The following is a 24,637-nucleotide window of genomic DNA, read 5'->3' as shown; positions in this document are numbered from 1 at the left end:
AAAGAAGTAAAATTCCTTTGCTACATTATTCCTGTTGAAAGAAAAGCTTGCTGATAGAGATGGATGTGGGGCAGAGACAGAGTGAAGGAAAATGCTAAACCTGTGATATTCTCATAAACTTGCCTTGGCAAGCCAAGCTGAAGTATCAGGCAGACAGGCAGGTACATGTTGCAGCTCAACCATCAAGCTTGATCACAGACTAAGAACGCAGCTTGAAAAAATTAAATAGCAAAAGCCCATTTATTAAGTAAATTTATTTCATGTATACATGCATGTAACTTAGCATGCATTTATAAATTGTGTCCGTTTGATACATATAGCTGGCGATACTTATTACATATATTATACACAAGCTTGTGACAGGTTGCAAAGTCTTACTTTAGAGAAATTGCATTGTTTTCGCAGTAAAGGTTTTAAAGAGTGATCTATTACAACAAATGTAAATTTATTAAATGTAATTATCGACTCCTACAAATAAATAATTTGTTTGGGAGAAATTAGAGGAAAATAACCCGAGCTTCTAAAATGTCATTTAAAACTATTTCTCAGTGCTGCCAGTGTAACTCCTAGCAAAAAATCGATTCTCAGTAATTACAAATTAAAATTGTGCTGCAAGTTTTAGAAGAGATTTGATACATCTCAGTGAAAGTTGAAACTGAACTAAGTTCATTTTTTTCCTAGAGTTTATAAATGGAATCTGCAAAGACCTTTTTGTAAAAAGAATCAGTGAGAGGCAAACACCTGCTCCTTCTGTTGATTGTTTATAAAATGATTTGTTTGCTGGTACCTAGCAAGTGTGATATATATTCAGTACCCACTAACTTTAAGGCGAAGTCTGCTTGTCTATGCTCTAAAGCTTGCTTAGTCTTTTTTTTTAATGACATGTCTAAAAAAATTCAGGAACATGTGATTGAGAAGGCTGTCTTGTACTGTGCAGTCTTCTGCTATTGCTTTATATTATGGCTGTTCTGGCTCTTTTTTGGTTTGTATTTTGTTTCGTTTGGGACAGAGGGGAAAGGAGAGATGGTGCTATTATTCACATTGGACTTTTTCTGAACATATCACTCTTCAAGGTGTTCAGACTCTTTCAGTTTTAAATCTAAATTTCTTTATGGCCACTGTGTACATGTTTATTCTTTTTGCCAAGCTTGTCACTTACCTAAAAATAGTTCTTATGTGTCTCTCTGGCTCAGGTGTAAGTCAGCAGCAAGGCGAGAAATTGATACCATGGATACGTTTGTTGATTCTGCTTGGTATTACCTGAGATACACTGACCCTCACAACACTGACAGGTAAGGTCCAGAGGCAGGGCCATCTGGTGGGCAAGCCTACTTTACAGAGTAGAAGGGAAGAAAGAAGGAGGAAAGAGGCCAGATATGCTGGTGCTTCTAGCTTAACTGCTTTTGCAGAAATCAGTTTAAACCTATGTGCTAACCTGATTTTGTGTCTGCTCTATGCCTGAGAGGTGCACAGGGTTGACTAGGAATTGCTTCAAACCTGTGGCATTTGGTTGTTCCCGTGCCAGGAAACATACAAGAGCAGTACATGTAGACAGTGTTGTGTAAGTGCAGGAGCTACGAGGGAAGGGGCAGAGTTTGCATGAAAGGGCATTATAAGGCCAGGGCATAGTGGGAATGTTCAGCTGAGAAGCTAAATATAGTTGTTAGTGAAGGATGCTGTCAAGAATGACAGCCTACCATGACTCTCTCTGAGATTGTGGTAATTTGCTTTGAGCATACCCTCCTTGGTAATATACTGAGTATTTTGATGTGTAGACAGATAGCACTTTTCCACTGGGAAGAGAAGGAATAGTATGGTGTAACATCCAGCTGCGAAGAATTACACCTTAATTTCTTTTCTTCAGAGTTCCAGTAAGTCTGGCTACTTCGTCATGCGCAAACGCGGAGTGAAGTGGTATCAGAGCAAGCTTCTGCTGTGTATTATTACTTTGACTAAATTCATAATTAATAAAAAGAGATTTTTCATGTGTCGTGTGTTAGTGGATGCAGCATGAGGAGTATGGGAAGATAGTTGTAGTTATTTAGCCATTTATCTGCTTCGTAGTCTGCCTGTATTAGCACTGCTGATAGTGCCTGGAGGTGTTGTCACACCAGCATTAAATCAGCCTGCACAGAGACTGACTCAGCTGTCCAAAAGTATTTCACATACACTGGCCAAATTAGATTGCCACCTACAGTCACTGGATGGATGGCCATTACCATTTCTTGAATATTTTGAGAGCCATTCTGTAGGACAGTATGATGGCAGCAAATTTGAGGAATATTTTTCATGTCAGTCGGTTATTGCACAAATAAATGGAAAATGTCCAGTAAATGGCTTCTGTCATCCTGATAACTTATGGGAGATAATGAGCTTCATGTTAGTGAATGAGTCTGGTAGGATATATTTTGTTTTTATTATTGACATTTCCATTTTAGTATTCTTGATGTCCGTGTAAAGTGTCTTCATGTATATGGAGCATGCACGCTTTGAGAAGGTCACATCAAGAATGCCATTCAGGTGTCTGTTTTGGCTGCTTGATTTTATGTGAGATATGGGTAAAATACACAAGTATTTTTTCTTGCTCCTTTTTACAAAGAGGATTTAGTGGAACAGTAGTACTATGTAGTCTAATTAAGATAAAAAGAGTTGCATTTTTGATATTGATACCGCATATAAGAATATTTGGGGATTTATTGTTTATTTATTTATTTATTGCCCTGAACAATGTCTGGGTGCGTGCTACATACCAAGTGAGTTAAGTATAGCTGGGCCAGTTATTTTTTATATTGGCAGCACACATCCAGTTAATCCATCAGTTAAACTAAAGAAAACTCTTCTGTGAACGCTTTTGTTTCACATTAATTATTTTCTAGTGACAGCGTGAATTCATTGTTAATAATATTATTTAAGTGGTATGGATTGCTTTCTCTCTGGTGACAATTTGAAATATTAAAAGGGACTTTCCCTGATGAAGATGAAATAGTCATATGCAACATTCAGCTGTCAAAGTAACAGCTTGGTGTAGCTGAATATGTTTTATATTGAAATGAAAGCGTTTGTATGGATTTCTGTACTAGATCTCTACTTCCATTTTATGTATTTATTAATTTCTGAGCTACATATACTTAAACCTTTATTTCTATAAGTCATTTCATAAACCCAGAATTTGGGAGAAGTACTCTGTTGATCTTGGAACCCTGTGAAGAGCACTAAGTTTTGACTTGTTCCACTGAAGACATGAATTTCACATCCATGATTTTCTTCTGGGCTGATTGATCTGTGAGGAAAGAAGTGTTGCTATCACAAAAAAAAAAAAAAAAAAAAAAAAAAAGTTACAGATAGAATAATTAAACAAGCTGACAAACAAATAAGTTTGTTAGAATGGAGCTATAAAGCATACATCAAAGAAGAACATACATGCAAGTAGAATTTTGTGGACAGGAGCCCATTACAGCAGACATAAAAGTATTTAATGAAGCAGCAAGCAATGCTAAGAAACGATGCAGAAAATATGCTATAAACTGCCACCAACATTTACTGTAAATTCACAGAGCATCCTCCAGTTTGAGGACGATGACCTATCTGACTCTTCAGAATGTTTTGCAGCGTTATGATAAGCTGCTACATTGCCCTCTAATGGCAACAATGCAAACCTCTGATTTGAAAAAAAAGCATCTAAGTGGGCATAGAATCATAGAATCATAGAATCATTAAGGTTGGAAAAGACCTCCAAAATCATCTGGTCCAACCATCTTTCAATCCATCTTTTGAAGTATCTTTCAGTAATGAACACAGTGTGAAACTGAAACACAATTTACCCTCTTATTGAGTATTAATTATATTAACTATGTAATATATGTTGATATGAGAGACTTTATTTGTATCTGTTCTGAATTTAAGATATTGGCCGTGACATTTTACTGCAAAACATAAGTAAGAAATAATAGTAAGATGATGAAGAACAAAATGGTTTTGTGAAAGTTAGAATTAAGAAAGGTGACTTTGGAGTTAGAAACTAAATTATAATCATTTTAAAATAGCACGTTAAAAACACCAGCTTTTTTCTTCTTTGCCTTTTGGACAGAAAATTATGCTCAGATCTAGCTCTACATTTTTTATTTTTTAATTTTGTTTTTTTTTTTTGCATATTGTCTCAGTATTCTGAAAGAAATAGAAATGTAGAATTGAACTTTAGTGCACATCTTTTGTCTTTCATGGTAATATATTTTTATGTAAAACTTGGTATTGATAAATAGTAAAAAATCTAAAGGCTAGCCACAGGGTGTTTATGAAAAAAGTTCTATAGAGCAAACAAATATTTTCATCACTTTCTGAGGTGACGTGAAATCTGAGTTGAACATATAAAATATATTAAAATAATATTTTTGTTGAGCTGTTTCTCAGTGATTATTTTTTTTCTATATGATTTAAAAAGCTTACCACTCCTTAGAAAAATAGAAAGATATGATAGCAAAATTAAAGTTTTATTGTACGTATGTAGCTCTCATTAAATAGTTTTGTCCAGTCAAATATGATGAGCTACTTTAGAAGAGTTGATCTTTCTTCTTCACATTGTATTTTTCCTATTATTTTTTTTTCAGGCCTTTTAATAGTGACTTGGCTAACTACTGGATGCCTGTGGATTTGTACATTGGAGGAAAGGAGCATGCAGTTATGCACTTATTCTATGCTAGGTTTTTCAGCCATTTTTGCTATGACCTAAAGATGACCAAACACAAGTAAGCCTTACATATTTCTATAAAAATCTTTCAGATTTCATTTGTCTAGCAGGAATGTTATGGAACGTTGTTATAATGATAGAACATACAGGCCTGAATTTTTCTGCTCATCAGTCTTGGCTAAATACTTGGTTTCTTACAGTCTGTTACATTTTCTGTATGTATGCATACATAGCATTTTTATTTACTACATGGGTATTAACTGGTTCAGAGCAAGTGATAAAATGTTGCTGTAGATTTTCAACCTGCAAAAGGTTACATAAACTAGTAGCTTCAGGCATTCTGAGTAATGCTGTTATTTCGAATTATTTAACTTCCTGCACAGTAATACCATTAATTCCAATGGAACCATGTAGATGTATAAAACTAAGCACTCCTGTAATTCACTGCAGTTTTGGAGCTGAACAGTGCAAAATACTTCTTGATAATCAAAAGCAATATATTATTTTCTGCCGTTAATTTTTTTTTTATTCAGTTACTTTCATGTAATAACTTTTAACTACTCTTGTTACTGATGCTGTTGTAGCCCAATTCGTTATCCCTTGTATTGGTTAGGGGTAAAGTTTGAGGCAGGAAGGTGAGTCATTTGTTGTTCTATTCTTTGTTCTGTCAGGTTCCCAACTTGATGACCCAATTTCCACTGAAATTCTGCCCTTTTGTACCTTAAAATGCCATCCCAGGAATGCCTCTACTGAGAGGATGCTAGTGGCAGAACAGTGAAACATTCACCTGTATTCTGTCCTGTTCTCCCGTCAGCAGAGATGTTTGAATACATTAAGTCAGAATGAGTGATCCCATAAGAATAACTGCTTAGTAATTTCTCAGCTGGCAACTCCTATGCATTCATTCTTTACTGGTATGCACTCCCCGAACTTGATGTAAAACCTACATACATGACATTGAACTCTCTTAAATGTAGTGGTTTTGCTACCATACTTAAATTGAAGTAGCTGTACGCCAGAGAAGGACGGAGAAGTTAATGGGGCCAGTGGAATATTTCCCTGAGTTATTTCATAATCATTGGATGAAAAGAGGCGATTCTGTTTTCATTACTCATTCTTGCATGCAAAATAATTTACAGTGTAAGATGTATTTGAAATTGTGGATATGGATGATTTCTGTACCCGTGGTTCACCCTGTTGCCTCCAGATTGCTTAGCTGCAGCAGGAAGACTGCTCCTTCCTTGACAGAATGGGCCTCTGAAAGCTGATCCTTTCTGTCATAGGCACTATTTCTTTTAGAAGAGAAATTCAGAGCTTTTTCCTGCAAGCAATTTCAGGCTTGACAATGCTACAAAATGCTTTACAATGCTGATCTGTCAGCCATCTAGTGGAGTTGTAACACAGCAGCAAAAAGAGTTCTGCTAGTCAAATTCTTCTGCCTCCCTAAACAACATTAACTGTGGTAGCTGAAGTACTGTTACTGTAAACTGAAACCACAAGGAAGGGGAGATTTGCTTGCAAAGTAAGTGGTCCTCCACTGTGGTGTACAAAAAAATTAAGAGGATTGGAAAGAGGACAACTTGGCTAATAAGGTGCTTCCTGAGTGACCTCAAGCACTAAAAAAAAAAAAAAAGCACACAGAGAGTGGAAGTGGGAATAGGCTACCCCTGGAGGAATGCAGAAGCATTGACTGGGTAGGCAGGGTGCAATTAGGGTAGGCCAAAGCTCATCTAGAATTGAAACTCCTGAAGAAGGTGAAGGCAGTAAGAAGGACTTCGACAGAAACATTGACAGGAACATCAAGGAAAATGTTGGCCTGATACAAAATCAGACAAATAGCTTAGTAACAAAGGATAATAATTGCCAACACCTTTGTTGTCAATGTCTGTGCTTAGTAGGAGAGTTTGGGGGAGAGGGATACTACCCAAAGTAAGGTAGGATTGAGTTAGGGATCAGTTAAGGAAATCAGACACCTACAGGTTCATGGGACCAAATGGGATGTATCCAGGGGTGCTGAAGGAGCTGGCTTTTACCACTGTAGGCTGCTCCCTATTGTACTCACTACACTCCCTGACAAAGAGTCCCTCCCCAGCTTTCCTGTAGTTCCCCTTTAGGTACTGGAAGGCTGCTATAAGGTCTCCCTGCAGCCTTCTCTTCTGCAGGCTGAACAACCCCAACTCCCTCAGCCTGTCTGCTCCAGCCCCTTTATCATCTTTGTGGCCCTCCTCCGGACTAGTTCTAATACTTCCATGGTCTCCTTGTAGTCTGGCTGGGAGGATAGGCTCAAAGGGTCAGTGGTTCAAAGTCTTGACTGGTAATTATTTACAAGTGGTATTCCTCAGGTGTCATTGCTGAGGCTAATTTTATTTAACATCTTCATCAACAACACAGACAATGCAACAAAATTTGCTCTCCGCAGGTTCTTTGATCACAGCACACTGAGAGTAGTGGCGACCGGAATCTCATGAAGTTCAGCAAAGACAAATGTAGAGTCCTGTACACAGAACAGATTACATATGGAAACAGCAGGGACTGGGACAATTATGTAGGAAGGTGCACTAGAGAGACATGTTTTAGGGGTCCTGGTGAACACCGAGTTGGATGTGAGTCAGCAGTAGGCATGGGAGCATACTGCATTGCATTAGCAAAAGCATGTCCTGCTCATTGCTCAGGAAGTTACATCTGGAATGTTGTGTCCTCTTTTGAGGCCCCAAGTGTGAGGAACATTATCAAACAGAAGAGGGTCCAGCGGTAGGGCACAAAGGTGATTGGGAACTAGCACATGTAGCATACAAAGAGAGGCTGAGGGAGCTGGGCATGTTCACCGTGGAGAAGAGGAGGCTGAGGAGGGAATCTAGTTGCAGTCTGCTGCTACCTAAAAGCGGATTATAGAGAAGACAGAACCAGACATGTACAGAGAAATGAAAAGAGGTAACAGTCAGTCTGCAGCAAGGTCCAGCTGCATAGACAGAAAAAATGTGACTAAAGGAGGTCAGACACTGGAACAGATTGACCAGAGAGGTTGTAAGATCTCCGTCATTGGATATTTTCAAAACTGTTCTGGATGAGCCCTGAGAAACCTGTTCTAACTTTGAAGTTAGGTCTGCTGTGAGCAGACTTGGACCAAATGCCTTCCAAAGTTCCATTCCAACCTATGTGATTCTGTAGCTCTATTAATTTGGAATGTGCTTTGTTCACATTCTGCTGTGACAGAACAACAGCACCAAAGCTGTGCAGTGCAGACTGGTCTAAACATGGGAAATTTCAGAGGAAGACTCTAACTTCAATGAAAAAAATGCACAAGAAGCACTGACTATGTCTAGTGACAACAGCAGAGAAAATCAAAATTGCTTTCTGCAGGAGTAGTTTGAAAGACTGTGGAGAATCCCTTTGAGGTCACATAGAAACTCAAGAACTTGCACACGTGGAGATGTGTTACAGCAATGCCCCTAGGACCTGTTGTTTGTACTGCTTGTACATGTGTTCAGAATGCAAGATGACTGTAACAAATTCCTCATCATGCATAAAATTGCTTGCTTGCTTTAGCTCTACACAAGTTAAAACATTAGGTGCTTTTAAGCCATGAAGTCAAATTAGGTTGTTTTGATATGGAAATTGCATCTCCTCTATAAATATTACAACATTTTTAAAATGATGTTTTAGCATTTGTCAGAAGCCACTTTTGCTTAGTTCTGGTAGGATTGCTCAAGGGCATGTCTCAGAGATCCAAAAAGGGTGAAAGGGTGATCAGAAGCAACAAGCTTACTGTTAGCAAGCTTAAAGTCATGGTATTGAAGCCCACAGGCTGAGGGAAAATATATACATTAAACGTATTAAGTGTATTATAGCATTAAAAAACACCGCCCTCTTGTGCATGTTCAATTTTCTGTAGTAGCTCAGTTCTGTTCACTGATTAAATTAGGAAAATTCTGCTGCATCTGTAGGTACATAGTGTTACCTAGTATCCTGACAAATTTTTATGAGGTTCCCCCATTAATCTATAATATTTTTCACTTCAATAGCTTTTCTTCATGAAAATCTTCATTGTTTGGCCCCTACCCTCTTTACTTTCATTGACTTTTTTCCTGATAGTCTTTAATTCTGTATTAATGACAGTTAATATAACAATGAGGTTGAAATCAGAAGTTAAAAATTCCATAGTTCAGATTTGTAAAGCAATTTCCTTGCATACAATACACATTATTACAATAGAGATATTATAGGCCATTCATTTACAGATGTCACACTTTCATATCAAATGCAATGTTTGTTGGCATCTAAAATTGTCCAGGTGTAAGTGTAGTTTAAATATCCTCTGGAGATGGAGCATGATTTTATTTTTTTTTCTTAATGCATTGAACTGGAGATGGTGGGAAGAGTTGCTCATTTTCTCTAATAATGACAGGACAGCATAAGTAGCACCCTCTGGGTACTGGTACATGTGACAAGAGATGAAGCTCAAATTTATGTCAAATTTATTGCAGTCTGTAAACTGCAGCAGTTCTGGATTTAATTCACAGACCAGTCAGCCCTCCCAGTTGTCACCACCACTGGGAGAGGGGCCATGTAGGCAGCTGGGACCAGCAACTACCTCGTCTATTCCAGCTTAATGCACCATGGTGTGTGTGTTGACACACTCAGTTACACCTGCTCAACCCCAGTATTGCAGATAAAAGTTGCACAGAATATGGCTCTCCCCTAGCCTTTAGTAATCAGCTCTGTCTGATGAATAATTGTAAATGGAATCTAGCACATCTTCCCTGAAGGATTATAAAGCAATAAAAAAAGTTTATTGTTGCCACTAAGTCAGCAGATAGGACTCTGATAGAAAGCAAATGTGTTGAATAAGAAGGTGCTATTTTTACACAGCTGCATTACAGAATGAAATAAGGTGTCTGTGACAGAAAAAGCTTATTCTATAAAGGAAGGGTGTTAGAGCTTCTCAAAGTTCATTAGAGACTTGATCACAAGTGTTGATTTTCATTAAAAGCACTCAGCTATTGACTGTGTACAGTCTGACTGTTCAATATCGTCTGATCTTTCTTCTGCTTAAAATGATCTACTCCTACCCCCTAGACATTTATATTGTGGCCTTCTACAGGATTGCCGGGTTGTTACAGATGGATCTAACTGCACATTTCATGAGCTTCTGAACTCAGCTGCCATTGACTGACCAAGGTCTCGTCTCAACTCTGGGGCACAGTATTGGGCTCTCTCAGCTTTCCTAAAGATGTGAGATGCAAACACATTCAGTAAGCTCCCTTGCTAGTGCTGTCCCTTCTTCTGAGTCCACTACTTATCACTGTTGCAGACTCCACAGAGTCCTTCCAGCCAGGTCATTTGTAATTGGATTGAAAGTCCCACTACTTGCTTTACCCAGGGCAGAGTCAGGAGCCTGAGGACATGGCACTGAGCAGGATTTCCTTAGCTGTCACTTGTGCTTGCTTCTCCATCTATTGTGTGCTCCTATACAGAGACATTGGTGTGTCACAGACATGAACCTGTATAGGAAAATTTCTGAAAGGGAAAAAGTGGATTACATGCTTCATGGCTAATACGGGCAATCCTTGGAGATGTAGGACAGACTTCACGGGTGGGCTACCATCTGATGTGCAAGATGATCAAAAGCTGCATAAAAAGAAGGCCAAAGTGCCCATACTTCAGCATGGATGCAAACAGACATGACGGGCAGGTAAAGCCATTTCCTGTTTCAGCATCCGTATAATTTAAAATGTGACTGAGCATTCAGAGAAACTCAAGCCACCTCTTCATTTATTGTGCTGGCAAGGTCTGTCTGTCTGTACATAGCTTAGTTTCAGTTGCTTCCCAGCCGTACTGCTCATGAGGTTTTTATGATGCCAGGCTGGTGTTGCAGTATTTATATCAGAATTACCACATGTGCTGTGCTGTGGCATCTTTGCCATTCCCCTCCATAGCCAAGAAACACACCAGTTTCTTTGAAGGGGAAGGTTATAGTTGTGCAGCTTTATGAGTGTAAACCAGAGTGTCACTCTACATGCGACCATGCGATGGAGCCATTACAACACTGGCAAAGCCACTCTGCACATCAGGAGAAATTCATTACAGGGCTCAATTTGTTTCTGAGCCCTGCGTTTATTAGACAGGCTCTGTTTTTCTCATTTTGGGCATTTCTCCATTCTCCTGCGGTCTCCCACTAGGAACATGTGGGGTTTTTTATTCCCCATACTTGGTAATGTATTTTGTATTGCATTTTTGTAGCCTCTGTCAGCATAAACAAAAATAGGAAATGCTCATTCCTGCATTCAGCTTTTAATAACTTGGCATATGATCTGAACTAACGCTTTGTCATTAGGAAGTAAGTGTTCCTTGAAAAATCACTTCCAGTGGAGAATATTATCTGATTTTGATGTTCTGGCTACCTCATTAGCTTTATTTTAGTTAGCAGCAAGTGTAGCTATTTTAATAATTGAGATCTTAAACAGACTGAAGTACTGAATGGTAGGAGAAAAAAATATTTTTGTTTTTCCTTGGTGTAGTTTATTTATTTTGTAGAAGAAACTGTCCTGGACAGTTATCTCCTAAAGTATTTTTATACTTGTTTGTTGCTGATAGGATTGCAGGACTTTTATTCCTGATTTTTGTCTTTTCATTAATTTTGATAATTTGAGATAATTGAGATTTGAGCTGATTATTGCCTCCTATTTTTAAAATACTTCTGTTTGTTTGTTTGTTTGTTTCTACTGTCCAAATTTGACTTCCTTTTTTATCTTCCTAAGTTACTTTAACTTGCTTATAAATATGATGATTTTTCAGGCAACCTATGTTCAAACCTGACTTCAGAAAATATTTATAGAGATTCTCTTACTTCATATCATTGATAAAACCAGGTAGCATGGTACAGACCAGTGCTGCTTGGTGACTGAATGATACACCATGTGCCAGTACTTGCACGGTATTTGGAAATATGCAAAATATGCAAGGAAGGAAACTCCTGTTCAAACATGAATATATTGAAGATAAAGTTTGAAGCCTGTTGCTTTCTCTCTCCCGATTTAAAGATTTTCTTTGAAATATTTCCTTGCTTCATAGTCATCAAAAAGTTTTAAGGAGTAGTGTTTGGAAGTTATCTGCTTTAATACAGTAAAAACATGCACATTTATTGTATAATTTAATAATAATTTAAATATTTTATTGAATAAATGACTGTGCTTTAAATCATGAAGTAAATTTTCCTCATGATCAATGTGTTTATATTTCATAATATTGTGAAATATGAAATTGACTCCACAAAATTGAATAGTGTTTTGGATTGTGATTTTTGTAAATGTAAAGTAAAATGTGGAAGCCTATTTTTATTGTTTCTTTTTTAGATGGACAGATTTATTCTAGCTTTTTGAAAAATATGTAAATACAAGTGGTACATCCTTTGTACACAAGTGTTTTGGTAGACACGTGGCTTTGTTAGGTGGAATTGTGGGGAACTGAGATAGCTTAACGCTGAGCACATGAGCATGAGGAGTTACTGGCCAATACTGAGCAGCACAGCTTAGTACGTCCTCCAAAATGATGGTCACCAGTGTCTTCGTATCTGAGGATCCCATGGGAAAACTCCCCAGACTCTGTACCCTTCGGGTCTGGTTCCATACCTCTTTCCTGGCCACTAAAGTTCTAGGGGTTGCTTTTATAACTGCCTTACTTTCCTGACCAAAACCTGTAGAGATCGCTTTTGTTGTCTTTTTTCCGGTGAAAATGATGATAGACATCTGACTCGGTGAATTAGAAATGTAAGATCCTCGAAAGAAGGTGACAGCAATAACAAATCTGTCAACCAGAAAAGTGTTTACTTAGAGTTTATTCTTGCTGAGTGCCCTACTGCCTTTAGCTTTGGTGCTTTTAAGGCTCTTTTTATCTCTGCGATACACACATTGAGTGAGAACTTACTCTTCCTGATGTAAATTTTTTTAGAAAATTAAAGTTTTAATGTTCAAGATGCTAAAAATAAAAATTGATCCACTGAAGTGAACTTTCCAGCATTGCCATTTTCTAGTGTACTCTTTTTCTTACAGCTAGGTCTTCATGGTTAGTTCTGCAAAGAGGCAAGGCATGCAAATGCTTATGTTAGAGAAACTACCTACTCAGTTTATAGAAAGAAATGTGCAGTGAGCATTTGATTTGTCCCAAAATATTGCATTTCTCAGAGAGAAGTTAGAACTAAATATCTGTAGAAAATTAAGGGTTTTGTACTTGCCCACTTCTACAAATGGGGATTTAGCTTAGAGTTGGTGAACTTGCACAGTTGGCCAAGGAACTTCTGTGTATTATCTATATGCTAATTTGAGAAGTGGCATTGTAATAACTCAGTACTAAATCAGGATGCAAGAATGTGTGCAGAATACAAATAAATACTTACACTTGTCAGCCCGGCACCATGAATAAATTCAGAAAGTGCTCTTTCTAAGGTGGCAACCATTTATGCACAGTCATCGTGAAATTCTTGTTTCATTAAATAACTGCGTGATTGGCTCAACATCTGAGGCTTAAACTAAAGTATGCTTTTGAAAGCTGTTTTCAACTTACAGGTTTCTTTTTCCTTCTATCCTTAGGGAGCCTTTCCATAAGCTTTTGGTTCAAGGTCTTATCAAGAATCAGACGTTCAGACTAACATCAACAGGCCAGTATTTGAAGAGAGAGGAGATTGATTTCACTGGTAAGAGAAAATGAATGGGAAAACCAGCACAAGTGCATCTGGAAAGTCAGGGACTACTTCAGTTAAAAGAAGACATACAGGACTCAGTGCTGGGAAAGTTTGGTGGAGAAAAATGAATCCTTGTAATATTACAAGCAGAGAGTGTCTTCTGTGAGTTTGGGATTCATATCCACTGCTGAGTGTAGAAAGACCCTACTAATCTAGCAACTTTTAATTGCAACCAAATACAGAAACAATGCTATGATATTATTTTAGCTCCAGTGTAGTCCAAAGGACCAGAAGTCAGTTTTGTTAACACAGTGCTCAGCAGCTTGCTGAATGGAGTTAGTAGTCCCATCAGACAGACAACCTACAAAAACACTGGCAAATTTAACACAGTTGGTGGTATATTTGGTAAATTTTACATGTTTAGTGGGTATAGGAAAAAGTGCTATTTCTCAGTTCTTCCCAGTGCCTTCACTGCATAAGCTGGATCAGCAGCCCTTGTCTGAGGAGATGTAGCAACAAGAGGGGCTTGGTCACATTTGCCTCCCTTAAGCACTTCTCTCATGCAGCCTTGTTTTCACTGCTCTTCTCCTGCATACAAATCCTATAAGATAGTTAAAAACAAACAAAAGAACCCGTTACGCTTACCATTATCTGCTATCCTATTTCTTCCAGAAAAACTAACAGGTGTTTTTGCTTGGCTGCACCTTTACCAGTGTAAATGCCCCTTTCCATCCTTAAACTCATGCAACAGGCAGGTGATTGTCAGGATAACAATTGGAGTTATAAACCTGGGTCCGTAAAAGCTAACAGCAGCTCAAAATTGTACCAAATCAGTATACCCATCTAGGAAGTTTTAAATGGTATGGTTATAACAATGCTTAAATCTCAGAGGCTGTCAAGCACGTAGGATGAGTGCCAAAATACAGCTTCCAAATGGTAGAAGGAGACTTTCTGTCATGAGGCAATGGAAGTATTTGGATGTTACCTGCATTAAAATATGAAAGTAGGAAAAAAATATGAAAGTAGGGGAGGGAAAAGGGTTATTACTTTTACAGTTATTTCCCCTCTCCCCCAAACAAACAACAAAAGAAATAGAAATAGTTGTTTCTCAATATGCTTAGATAACCAAATTAATTGTTGTTACAGGTGAGCAAAATTTGTTTTAATATTTTGTGTATGTCTTAATATTTAGGCACTGAACCAGTTCACCTAAAAAGTGGTGAGAAACTCCAAGTCACTTGGGAAAAAATGAGCAAATCTAAGCACAATGGAATAGATCCTGAAGAATTAGTGAAAGAATATGGCATTGACACCGTACGTCTTTACATTCTGTTTGCTGCTCCTCCAGATCAAGATATTTTGTGGGATGCTAAAAGTAAGTCAAACTCTGTTGGTTTTTTCCTGGTGTGTTACATTTTAAACACAGAATTAAAACAGTTCTTGTTGCCCAAGTTTTTTGAATAGTTGAATCAAAAAGATATAATTTATAATGTTTCTTTTAAAAGAGAAGTCACAAAACTATGACAGAGAGGCAGGCTTGCAAGATTACTGCAAGCAGCTCAACTCTTTAAAGCTAAAAAAAAAACAGATGTCTGAAAAGCATGTCTCAAATGATATTTTACTCTGAAATAGTAAGAGTGCAAACCTGGATCTTATTTTCTCTCTCTTTTTTTAATTATCTACAAATGATTGATTGAAAATGATTATTTTAAGATTATTTTCTTCATTATAAGATAAAACAACAATTTTTACAATTGATGTAAGATTGTTTGCAGTACAGTAATCTTGCAAGCCAATTGTGATAACAAAATAATGTTTAAATTGAAGAAATCAATCAAGTAAACAGAAAATTGTCCTATTAGGTGGATATTGTCTTATTAAGAGAATATTAAATACTAGTTCTCATTTGCCATGATCCTCCTCCTTAATGGATGTGTTTTAATAGCCTTTTGAGGATTGCCCTCCAAACTTTATTCCTTGTCTTCACTTGTGGAAATGAGGGCAAGATCCCATGTCATTCTCTCCCCTGGTGTGGGCAAGTAGTTGTCTAGAGTATGGAAGACCAGATGTGGCCAGATTTACCCAGTAGCTTATTACACCATTACTACAGTGTTAGATAATACCAAGCCTACAGTGTTTAGATGATCTACAAGCTTCCGGTATGAACAGGAGATGGAAAGTTTGGGAAGAGCATTGTATTCTGTGTCCCACCTAAGAGAGTTCATGCAGATCATGCAGACGTAGTCAATCAGGTTGTGTTTTACTGTTCCAGATTTGCAGGAAGTCTTTCATCTAGTGCAGCTGGACACATAATTGGTCTGTGTTAGTCACTCACATGTGTTTTACTTCTTCCAGTTTTAGTAGTAGCCCTGGCAGTCTTTTCAAGTGCAGTTGCTGGATCAGAATTGGAAGCCCTTATCAGCTGGAACATCTTACAATATATTGCTACTGTGCAGTGCAGTGTGATGTGGTGATGTGCAGTCTAGTAGAAACCTGATGCATCTGGAACAGAGAGCTTAAGCCATATAAGTACCACAACTCAAGCCATACCTTTACTAGTGGCTCTGTGCCACACCACATGGGGTAGATTGCTGTGAGCAGCATTAGCTTGCACAGTTCCTAGGTCACGTTCTTTGAGCAGCCATGTAGCAGGACTGATACTTGCAGGGTCAGGATGAACAGCTTTATAATCCTCCCAAGCTCAGCTCTGTCAATAAGATGGTACCAAGAATCAGAGCCTTTACTCATTAGCATGGTTGCATCTCTATAGCAACAAAAGTATATGTAATTTTTAAGATCAAATTTTAGAAAAAATTTCAATTACTAAGAAAAAGTGTGCATTTATTTATATATATATACATCTGTATTCTTCCAAGAGATTGAAAAATGAGAGCATGTAGAAGAATTGTTTTCTTGAGTCTTTAAAACACAAGGTGAACATTCTAACATTGACATAACTGTATTTTATAGATTTAGCAAATATTTTTGCTATATATATGTTTTAAATCATTACAGAAAATACATCTGTTTTTTATTATTGATTTCTTTCCATTAAGGCAACACAGCATTATCTTTAAAGGGCATTTTTAATTGTATGGACATTTTTCATGTAAAATACAGTGTTTTGTTTTGTTTCAGAACGTTAAACTCTAGCATACAGGTTCCTTTTTGCTTCTCTTTAAAGTTTTGGCTTCATCCATTCTAACTGAGATCTGTTTGTTTCTGCAATCTTTCATTAATCTCAGATGATGCTGTGCTGGGTGTTCAGAGATGGCAGACTCGTGTCTGGACGCTTGTAACCAAACTTATTGAAGCAAGGACTTCAGGAACCATGCCCAATCCTGAGCTTCTGAATAAGAAAGAGAAGGCTGAAGCCAGAAAGATCTGGGAACAGAAGAATCTGGTAATTTCTGAGGTAAAAAGAAGCACTTACATGGTTTGTAAATGACTAAATAAGTTACTACTCTTGTAAAAACTATGCCTGGCTTAGAGATCCAGAAGTTGTCCCACAGATGAGTAGATCATAAAGTAATTTTTAAGTAAAATATTCTCTCTATAAGTAATTTTATTAATCTACAAATTTCATAGGACAAAACTCTTCTATAAAGTAGTAAGATTTGGATTGGCAAAATTTATCTCCTGTGTGCCTTATTTAAAGGCTGCAGTGTTATGGCATTAAAATGTTGTGAACCTGGGTTTGGCATACCTCTATTTCCAGGAGCACAGCTATAGGTGAGTTAGTTATGCAGATTATCCCTGACAAGAGTTTTTGATCTGTTTGCTTCACACCTCATTATTATGCCTGCTGTTTCATAGAGATGAAAAAAAAAGTTGTTGGAGAAAATATATTAGCATATTCTAAAAAATTGTTGAAATAATTGTTCAGCTTTTCTTATGTGTTAAGTCTCATGCTGTGTTTAGTGTCAATTCAATTATGCAAGACTTGGAAGGAGATGTAAATACTTGCAAAATTAGCCTAAGACTTTTTTCTATGCTTAAAACTTTACCTGATTTAAATCCTCTGGCCAGGGACCTTCCAGGTCTTTTGACAGTCTTTAGAGTTATAATCTTATAATCTTACAATAATTATAATCTATGTACACTCTTTCACCAGCATAACTGGGTTTACGCATATGAAGACCTCCTTTAGGAACAAAAGGAAGATATTTTATTAAAGGAAATAGAGTGTGCTCACTAATACACAGTCCTAATTGGTGGTGATTAAAGCTTTTAAAGTCTTGAAACAGATGGAAAGCTAGTCAACTGAATTTTTTTTATGACTATTTTTTTCACACACACATGTGGTTTGTTTGCATGCCAAAGTGGCTTCCATGTAAAAGGTAATATTCCATGTTTGAGAACTTCAATTAATTAGTGACAGCACTTTTCTTTTAATACAAGGTAACAGAGTACTTCATAAAGGATCATTTGTTCAATGCAGCTATTTCTCGACTGATGAGCCTCTCTAACATACTCCATGTAAGTATGCAAGATGAACAAAGGCAATTTGCTGTCAGTCATGGTTCTGGTAAGTCTTTATACAAAGCACGAGCTGCCTAATCAATAGCCTTCCAAAAGTCACTTACTGTCATTACTGACTCAAGAGTCTTGTGTACACTAGATTGAATTATTCAGATTAAAAGAAGCATGTTCTAATATCACTGTATTCCTTGAATATACTATGTTTTGCAGGAAGAGCTTGAAAGTCTTAGAGGCACTAGGTTCTGATGTTTACCTCTGTGTCCACTATTTCAAAAGGATACATTTTGTTTTGTTCTGTTCTTTGTTCTGTTCTGTTCTGTATTGAAACAAGTTGCATATGTAGCTACATACAGTAGCTCTGAGCTCTGTTGTCCAGCCAGTTCTTAATCCACCTCACCGTCCACTCATCCATCCCATGCTTCCTTAGCTGGCCTATGAGAGTGTTATGGGAGACAGTGTCTAAAAGCCTTGCTGAAATCATCCACTGCTCTCCCCTCATCCACCCAGCTAGTCATTCCACCATAGAAGGCTATCAAGTTGGTCAAGCATGATTTCTCCTTGGTGAACCCATGCTGACTACTCCCGATCACCTTCTTCTCCTCCATGTCCTCCAGAGAGCTAAGTATTTGAACACTGATATATTTTGTGACTAAAGAATGCAGTGCAGTGTCCTTCAAGAACAAATTTCTTTATAGCTTATTGACACTTCCTCTCTGAGTCCCATTTGAAAGGAGGAAGTGGGGAGTTGAGTGAAACCAAATATAGAAAACAGGTAGTAGTTACTGAAACTTACCAAATCTAATTTGCACAGACCTCATTGGTATCAGTGATAAGAATTTGCCATCTGAAAGCTCTTCTGTGGTCTGTGTCAAACAAATCACTGTTTTTGGACAATTTTCCAGTAGGCAGGAACTGGTGATTATCACACCCACAAAATAATTCTCATAAGCTGACAAGTGTTGACATTCTTCCATGCTGTTTCATTAGGGAGATGAATCACAAAATAAATGCAGAATCTGAACTTAGCATGGGATGTAATCATACTGAGTCAAAACAGAGGCAAAGAAAGAAAAAGTTTATCCAGCTGCTTTTAGTGCTCTTCTTTTCTCTTAGGATACAACAAACAGAGGAGTTAAGGTTAAAGTTCTGCCAGTCTGGCGCATTTGCAAGAAATGGAAAATTGTCGTTACTAGAGCAAGCTAAACAGTTTACTAAAGCAATCTGAACATCAAACCATAGAAGGCTGTATTGCACTTGTCACCCCCAGAACTCCCTTCAGCTCTAAAACATCACTTGGGCACTAAATTCAACTTTGCTTAAACAATTCTAGGATGCTGTACAACTGAACCTTATTCCAGGAAAAAGCATGCTGCATTCATCACAAATTGACTTTCTTGTGCAAGTAGTTTACCTCTTTAGGTAGCTCTGATTTTATCCAGGCTTGTACTTACTGAAGTGGTAGCATTCAAAATATTATTCAGGGCCACAGGTGTCCACACAGGTCTGTGTTCAGTCTCCTGTACCAGAGTAGATCCCCAGGGATCTGCATCAGCCTCTTCAGGAGTAGATTTCCAGCTTGTCCTTTTTTTCATAAGTGTCAGAGAGCACTTTGTGACCAAGAGGTGCAATTTCAATTCTCCAGAAATTTTTGTAAGTTTCTAATTTATTATGAAATTATACTGTCCTGAGCATAGAAGTCGATTTTAGGTTTTGTTATATAGAATAGTTCAGTTGGAAGGGGCCTTCAAAGACCTGAAAGTCCAACTGCCTGACCTCTTCTGGGCTAACCAGAAGTTAAAGCATGTTGCTGAGGGCATTGTCCAAATGTCTCTTGAACACTGACAGGCGTGGGGCATCAACGACCTTACTACAAAGCCTGCTCCAGTGTTTGACCACTCACATTAAGGTCATTTTCCTCATGTCCAGTCTGAACCTCCCCTGGTGCAGCATTGTGCTCTTCCTGTGTATCCTGTCATTGGTGACCAGGGAGAAGAGACCAGCACCTGCTTCTGTGCTTCCACTCCTCAGGAAGCTGTAGAGAGCCATGAGGTCACTTCTTGGCCTCCTTTTCTCCAGGCTAGACAACCCAAGTTTCATCAGCGTATGTTACAGAGGCAAAGTTTTCATTTCCGCTGTTTTTAAGATGTCTTAATGAATTGTTCATGCATGTACTTTTCAATTAAACTATTCTCCTTCCCACCCCAAGATGTTCATATTTGAAATTTATTTTCTTTTCTTTTTTTTTCTTTTTTTTTTTTTCACTTAGCAAGCTCCTCGACCTCTTATTCTTCACAGTGCAGAATATGAAGATGCTCTGGCTACACTCTGCATTATGATTGCACCTATGGCTCCACACGTTGCATCAGAGATGTGGAAAGGTATTTATAGAAATACACTTTTTATTGATGTTGCAGGGGAAAAAAAGCAAAAAGTTTGCAAAAATATCTTTAAAATCATGTGTTACTTGTCTCTCTGTTCTGCATCTTTCCTGTTACCGTTTGTCATAATTCCTAAACAAACCTGAAACTTGTGTTGTTTCCAGATCTTTCTTGCTGCTTGTAGTTTCTTTTCCTTTGCATACAAGACTAAGCAGAGAAAGGGAGAAGGAGGAAAAATTTAAGACAGAGCCTGCATGAGGAAGGAATTAATGTGTCAGTTGCTAGCTGCCTCTGCATATGGAAGGCAATATTAAAAGCTGAACATGATTACAGGGAGAGGCCTTTTTAAAAGAGCCTTCGGACTAGAAATACCTTCTTTCAGGAATTCAAGCAAAGAGGACCATGTCAGAGGACTGCATACTACAAAGGCTAAAGGAGAGTTAAATATAAATCGTATTCTTGTTATTTCAGAGACTCTCCAGAGACTGAGGAATGCTATATGATAAATTAACCTCTTGTGGAAAGTGGGAATGGTAGATGGAAAATCTATTTTTTAAGATCATTACAGTTGTAAACCTTTAGATCTGAATCCCGAGTGGGCTAAGTTGCATGGTGTTACTACAGTTAAAACCTGTGAAAATAGGGATATACATGCCAGAGTTCAACAGTTACTTTTAAGGTTTGCTAGGAGATGTCCCGATGTGTATGTGGGAAGATAGGAATATATTCTGCATTAAGGCTGGCCACAAATTGGTATGTGGTTTTGGACCTAATGTTAGCGTTTGGATGCTGTTTTAACAGCTTGATTTTCAACAGTTATCCTAGAACTTTATGCTTTCAAGTGTTTACAGAGCAGAGCTACTAAATGGCTTCTATTTCAGAGCTGTATATGACAGTACGATATTATTAACTGCCAAAGAAAGGCTACTTTTGTTCATAGCGGTAACATAGGGGCACAGACTGGAAACAGCAAGACACATTGGGGAAAGGTTTTTTTTTTCTTTCTTTTTTCATTCCCAATATTTTTAAGATTTCTTTATTCTAAGCAATTAAGCTTTCATTAACGGTGGCAACAGACATGATCCATTTGGAGAAAGCTGCTTTTAGTCAGTATTCTCTTACAATATGAAGTTCCATCTAACTAAAATTATATTTAAGTGGAAGTAGTAGCCCTAATTTTGTTTTCCACATTGGTTGAGGTGAAGTCAGAAGTGGTCTGGTTTTATTATTTAAACATGCAGTGCCTTGTGAACTGTGAAATTCAAATGCATGTTAGGAAGTAGAGAATAGTCAAATATGTTTCATAAAATGACAGAGGTAATGAGGGTGTCTTAATTAACATAATTTGTCAAATGTAAAGCTTAGTCTTGTGACATTTTGATTGTTACAGTAGGAACTCTTTAATTTTTACTAAAATCATTGGAGAATGAGAATGCTAAACACTTTCTGGATCTCTCTGATGTAAAAATGAAAAGGAAGCATAATAAAATTGGGATTTTATTATCCTTAACTCCTACCTGCATTTAAAAATGCAGTTTTTTTTTTGCGTGACCCATTATAATTCAATGTAAATGGTATACAAAAAAATTTTTTGGTGATTATTGCCTGAAGAATTTTGGAGCAGATTATCTTGAGTGTCATCACGCGGCATTTGCAGGGCAAGCAGGCGATCAGGCCCAGTCAGCATGGGTTTATGAAAGGCAGGTCCTGCTTGACGAACCTGATCTCCTTCTATGACAAAGTGACACGCTTAGTGGATGAGGGAAAGGCTGTGGATGTGGTGTACCTTGACTTCAGTAAGGCTTTTGACACCGTTTCCCACAGCATTCTCCTCAAGAAACTGACTGCTCTTGGCTTGGACTGGCGTACACTTCGTTGGGTTAGAAACTGGCTGGGTAGCCGGGCCCAAAGAGCCGCGGTGAATGGAGTTAAATCCAGTTGGAGGCCGGTCACTAGTGGAGTTCCCCAGGGCTCAGTGCTGGGGCCAGTTCTCTTTAATATCTTTATCGATGATCTGGATGAGGGGATCGAGTGCACCCTCAGTAAGTTTGCAGATGACACCAAGTTAGGTGTGTGTGTCGATCTGCTCGAGGGCAGGAGGGCTCTGCAGGAGGATCTGGATAGGCTGGACCGATGGGCTGAGGTCAACTGTATGAGGTTCAACAAGGCCAAGTGCCGGGTCCTGCACCTGGGGCGCAACAACCCCAAGCAGCGCTACAGGCTGGGAGATGAGTGGTTGGAAAGCTGCCTGGCAGAGAAGGACCTGGGAGTATTGGTTGATAGTTGGCTGAATATGAGCCAGCAGTGTGCTCAGGTGGTCAAGAAGGCCAACAGCTTGCAGTCCTGGCTTGCATAAGAAACAGTGTGGCCAGCAGGTCTGGGGAAGTGATTGTCCCCCTGTACTTGGCTCTGGTGAGGCAGCACCTCGAGTACTGTGTTCAGTTTTGGGCCCCTCACTACAAGGACATCGAGGTGCTTGAGCAAGTCCAGAGAAGGGCAACAAAGCTGGTGAGGGGTCTGGAGAACAAGTCTTACGAGGTGTGGCTGAGGGAGCTGGGGTTGTTCAGCCTGGAGAAGAGGAGGCTCAGGGGCGACCTTATCGCTCTCTATAGGTACCTTAAAGGAGGCTGTAGCGAGGTGGGGGTTGGTCTATTCTCCCACATGCCTGGTGACAGGACAAGGGGGAATGGGCTAAAGTTGCACCAGGGGAGATTTAGGTTGGATATTAGGAAGAACTTCTTTACTGAAAGGGTTGTTAGGCATTGGAATGGGCTGCCCAGAGAAGTGGTTGAGTCACCATCCCTGGAGGTCTTTAAAAGACGTTTAGATGTAGAGCTTAGTGATATGGTTTAGTGGAGGACTTGTTAGTGTTAGGTCAGAGGTTGGACTGGGTGATCTTGGAGGTCTCTTCCAACCTAGATGATTCTGTGATTCTAGGAAAAATACAATCTCTTTTATCAGCGTGATCATTACATTACAACAAAATTATTAAATGATTTTATCAGGAGAATGTATGTACATTTAACTACTGCTTTGTGGTAAGAAGACAATATTATGTAGAACTAACCAGTATCTAGCATTTCTGTCCTAGGGTTGGGACTTCTGGTGGAAAATGTCCAACATGTTCATGTTCTGAATTGCACTCTGGTTCTGCTAAACCTTATTGTTCATCTGATGTAGCCAATTTCTTAAATTTTATTGTGTGTGGGTGATGATGTTCTCTTATTTTAATAACTTCAGTATAAAAATTAAGCTTTCTAAATACTGAATTTTCTGTGTGCATCAGTTCTCCATACACATTCATTTTTTTTGTGCCTTGTCTTTGCACTAAAAGGTAGGGATAGTGCTGCTTCCTTTCTTGTAAACTTTACTTTGTGTATAATTAGCTCTATAAATAGCACTTAACAGCAGTGGACCCACATACTTTGATTGAAGTCTCTGTCTGCTCTTGTAATGCCAATAATAAACAACACATAGGCAATGTATTTATAATTAAATACTGACATTTCATTCTAAAGTATCTCGTACACAGCCTTCACATTGTGTTTTGTTTAGTGATAAAAAACAAGGAAGATTTTTTCTTTCTACAGGGAAAAATGAAATTGGGAAATTTGGAAGCCCTGCAGCTAATATGAAACAGATAATTTTTCAGTTGAATAGGATCACTGATCAGAATAGTGACTTGTTATGTTAGCTCTGAACCACATTACACTTCCTTGTGTATTTAAGCTTTTTTGAAGAGAAAGGATTTTGCTTTTGCATTGTTGTTTTTCATTAGAAAGTGTTTATTATGTAACAAGATGTCTAATACTAATTTTACTACAGCCTTAGAAGAAAAGAGCATTCCCAGTAATTTTGAATGTTTGCATTGTTCTTCACAGGATAAATAGGACTTTTGCTGTTGTACTGTAATCTCTTTTACACTTTTCTGATCACTAGTTATGGACAGGAAACATTTAAGAAGAAATCACAATAGAATTTAAAATTAAATTTGAAATAATGACAACCTACAATATAACCCTGACTTAGTGTATTCTATTATATTTTGCCGAAGATCTGAAAAAATAATTAAACCCAAGTACTTAGAACTTTCTGGCTAAGCCCTCAGAATGAGACTTCATGGAGGTAATAAAATAACTTCTGGCAATGGTGAGCTCTTCTGCAGGTGCAAATAGTTTTGTTTTGTTTTGTTTCAGTTTAAATGACAGGTATGCTGGAAACTGAAGAAAATCAAACAACCTTTTTTCAATTCTAGATTTGGAATTATAAACTAGGCACAAGAGGCTATCGTATAAGTATTAAAATCTTGAAAAATACGATGACCAAAAACATACTGATACTGTTGGTTGTATTGCATAATTATATAATTTTAAGTATCTAACAAATTTTCTTAAAAACTTGTATCCTGAATGCATT

At 38.0% G+C, this 24,637-nt stretch overlaps 1 protein-coding gene and 1 long non-coding RNA gene across 6 annotated transcripts in view; one reads left to right on the top strand and one right to left on the bottom strand.

The window, feature by feature from the left end:
* The window catches only part of LARS2 (leucyl-tRNA synthetase 2, mitochondrial), a 93,155-nt gene that overhangs the window by 57,237 nt on the left and 11,281 nt on the right, over positions 1-24,637 (top strand). For all 5 annotated transcript variants that reach the window (XR_005817138.1, XM_040548428.1, XM_040548426.1 and 2 more), the window contains exons 13-19: positions 1,194-1,292; positions 4,605-4,742; positions 13,270-13,373; positions 14,554-14,736; positions 16,607-16,776; positions 17,763-17,840; positions 20,110-20,221. Coding sequence is in view for 4 of the 5 variants with exons in the window: in XM_040548428.1 (XP_040404362.1) it covers positions 1,194-1,292; positions 4,605-4,742; positions 13,270-13,373; positions 14,554-14,736; positions 16,607-16,776; positions 17,763-17,840; positions 20,110-20,221 (884 nt within the window). In the remaining variant the exon portion in view is untranslated. The remainder of the gene's footprint in view (positions 1-1,193; positions 1,293-4,604; positions 4,743-13,269; positions 13,374-14,553; positions 14,737-16,606; positions 16,777-17,762; positions 17,841-20,109; positions 20,222-24,637) is intronic.
* LOC121065573 lies at positions 13,755-18,874 on the bottom strand. The gene is made up of 3 exons (XR_005817154.1): positions 18,637-18,874; positions 15,912-16,068; positions 13,755-13,962 (listed from the first exon to the last, which is right to left on the bottom strand). It is a non-coding gene; the product is annotated as an uncharacterized LOC121065573 (long non-coding RNA).

Source organism: Cygnus olor, chromosome 2, assembly GCF_009769625.2.
Source record: "Cygnus olor isolate bCygOlo1 chromosome 2, bCygOlo1.pri.v2, whole genome shotgun sequence".
Lineage (NCBI taxonomy): Eukaryota > Metazoa > Chordata > Aves > Anseriformes > Anatidae > Cygnus > Cygnus olor.
This window is presented reverse-complemented; position numbering and strand designations above follow the sequence as displayed.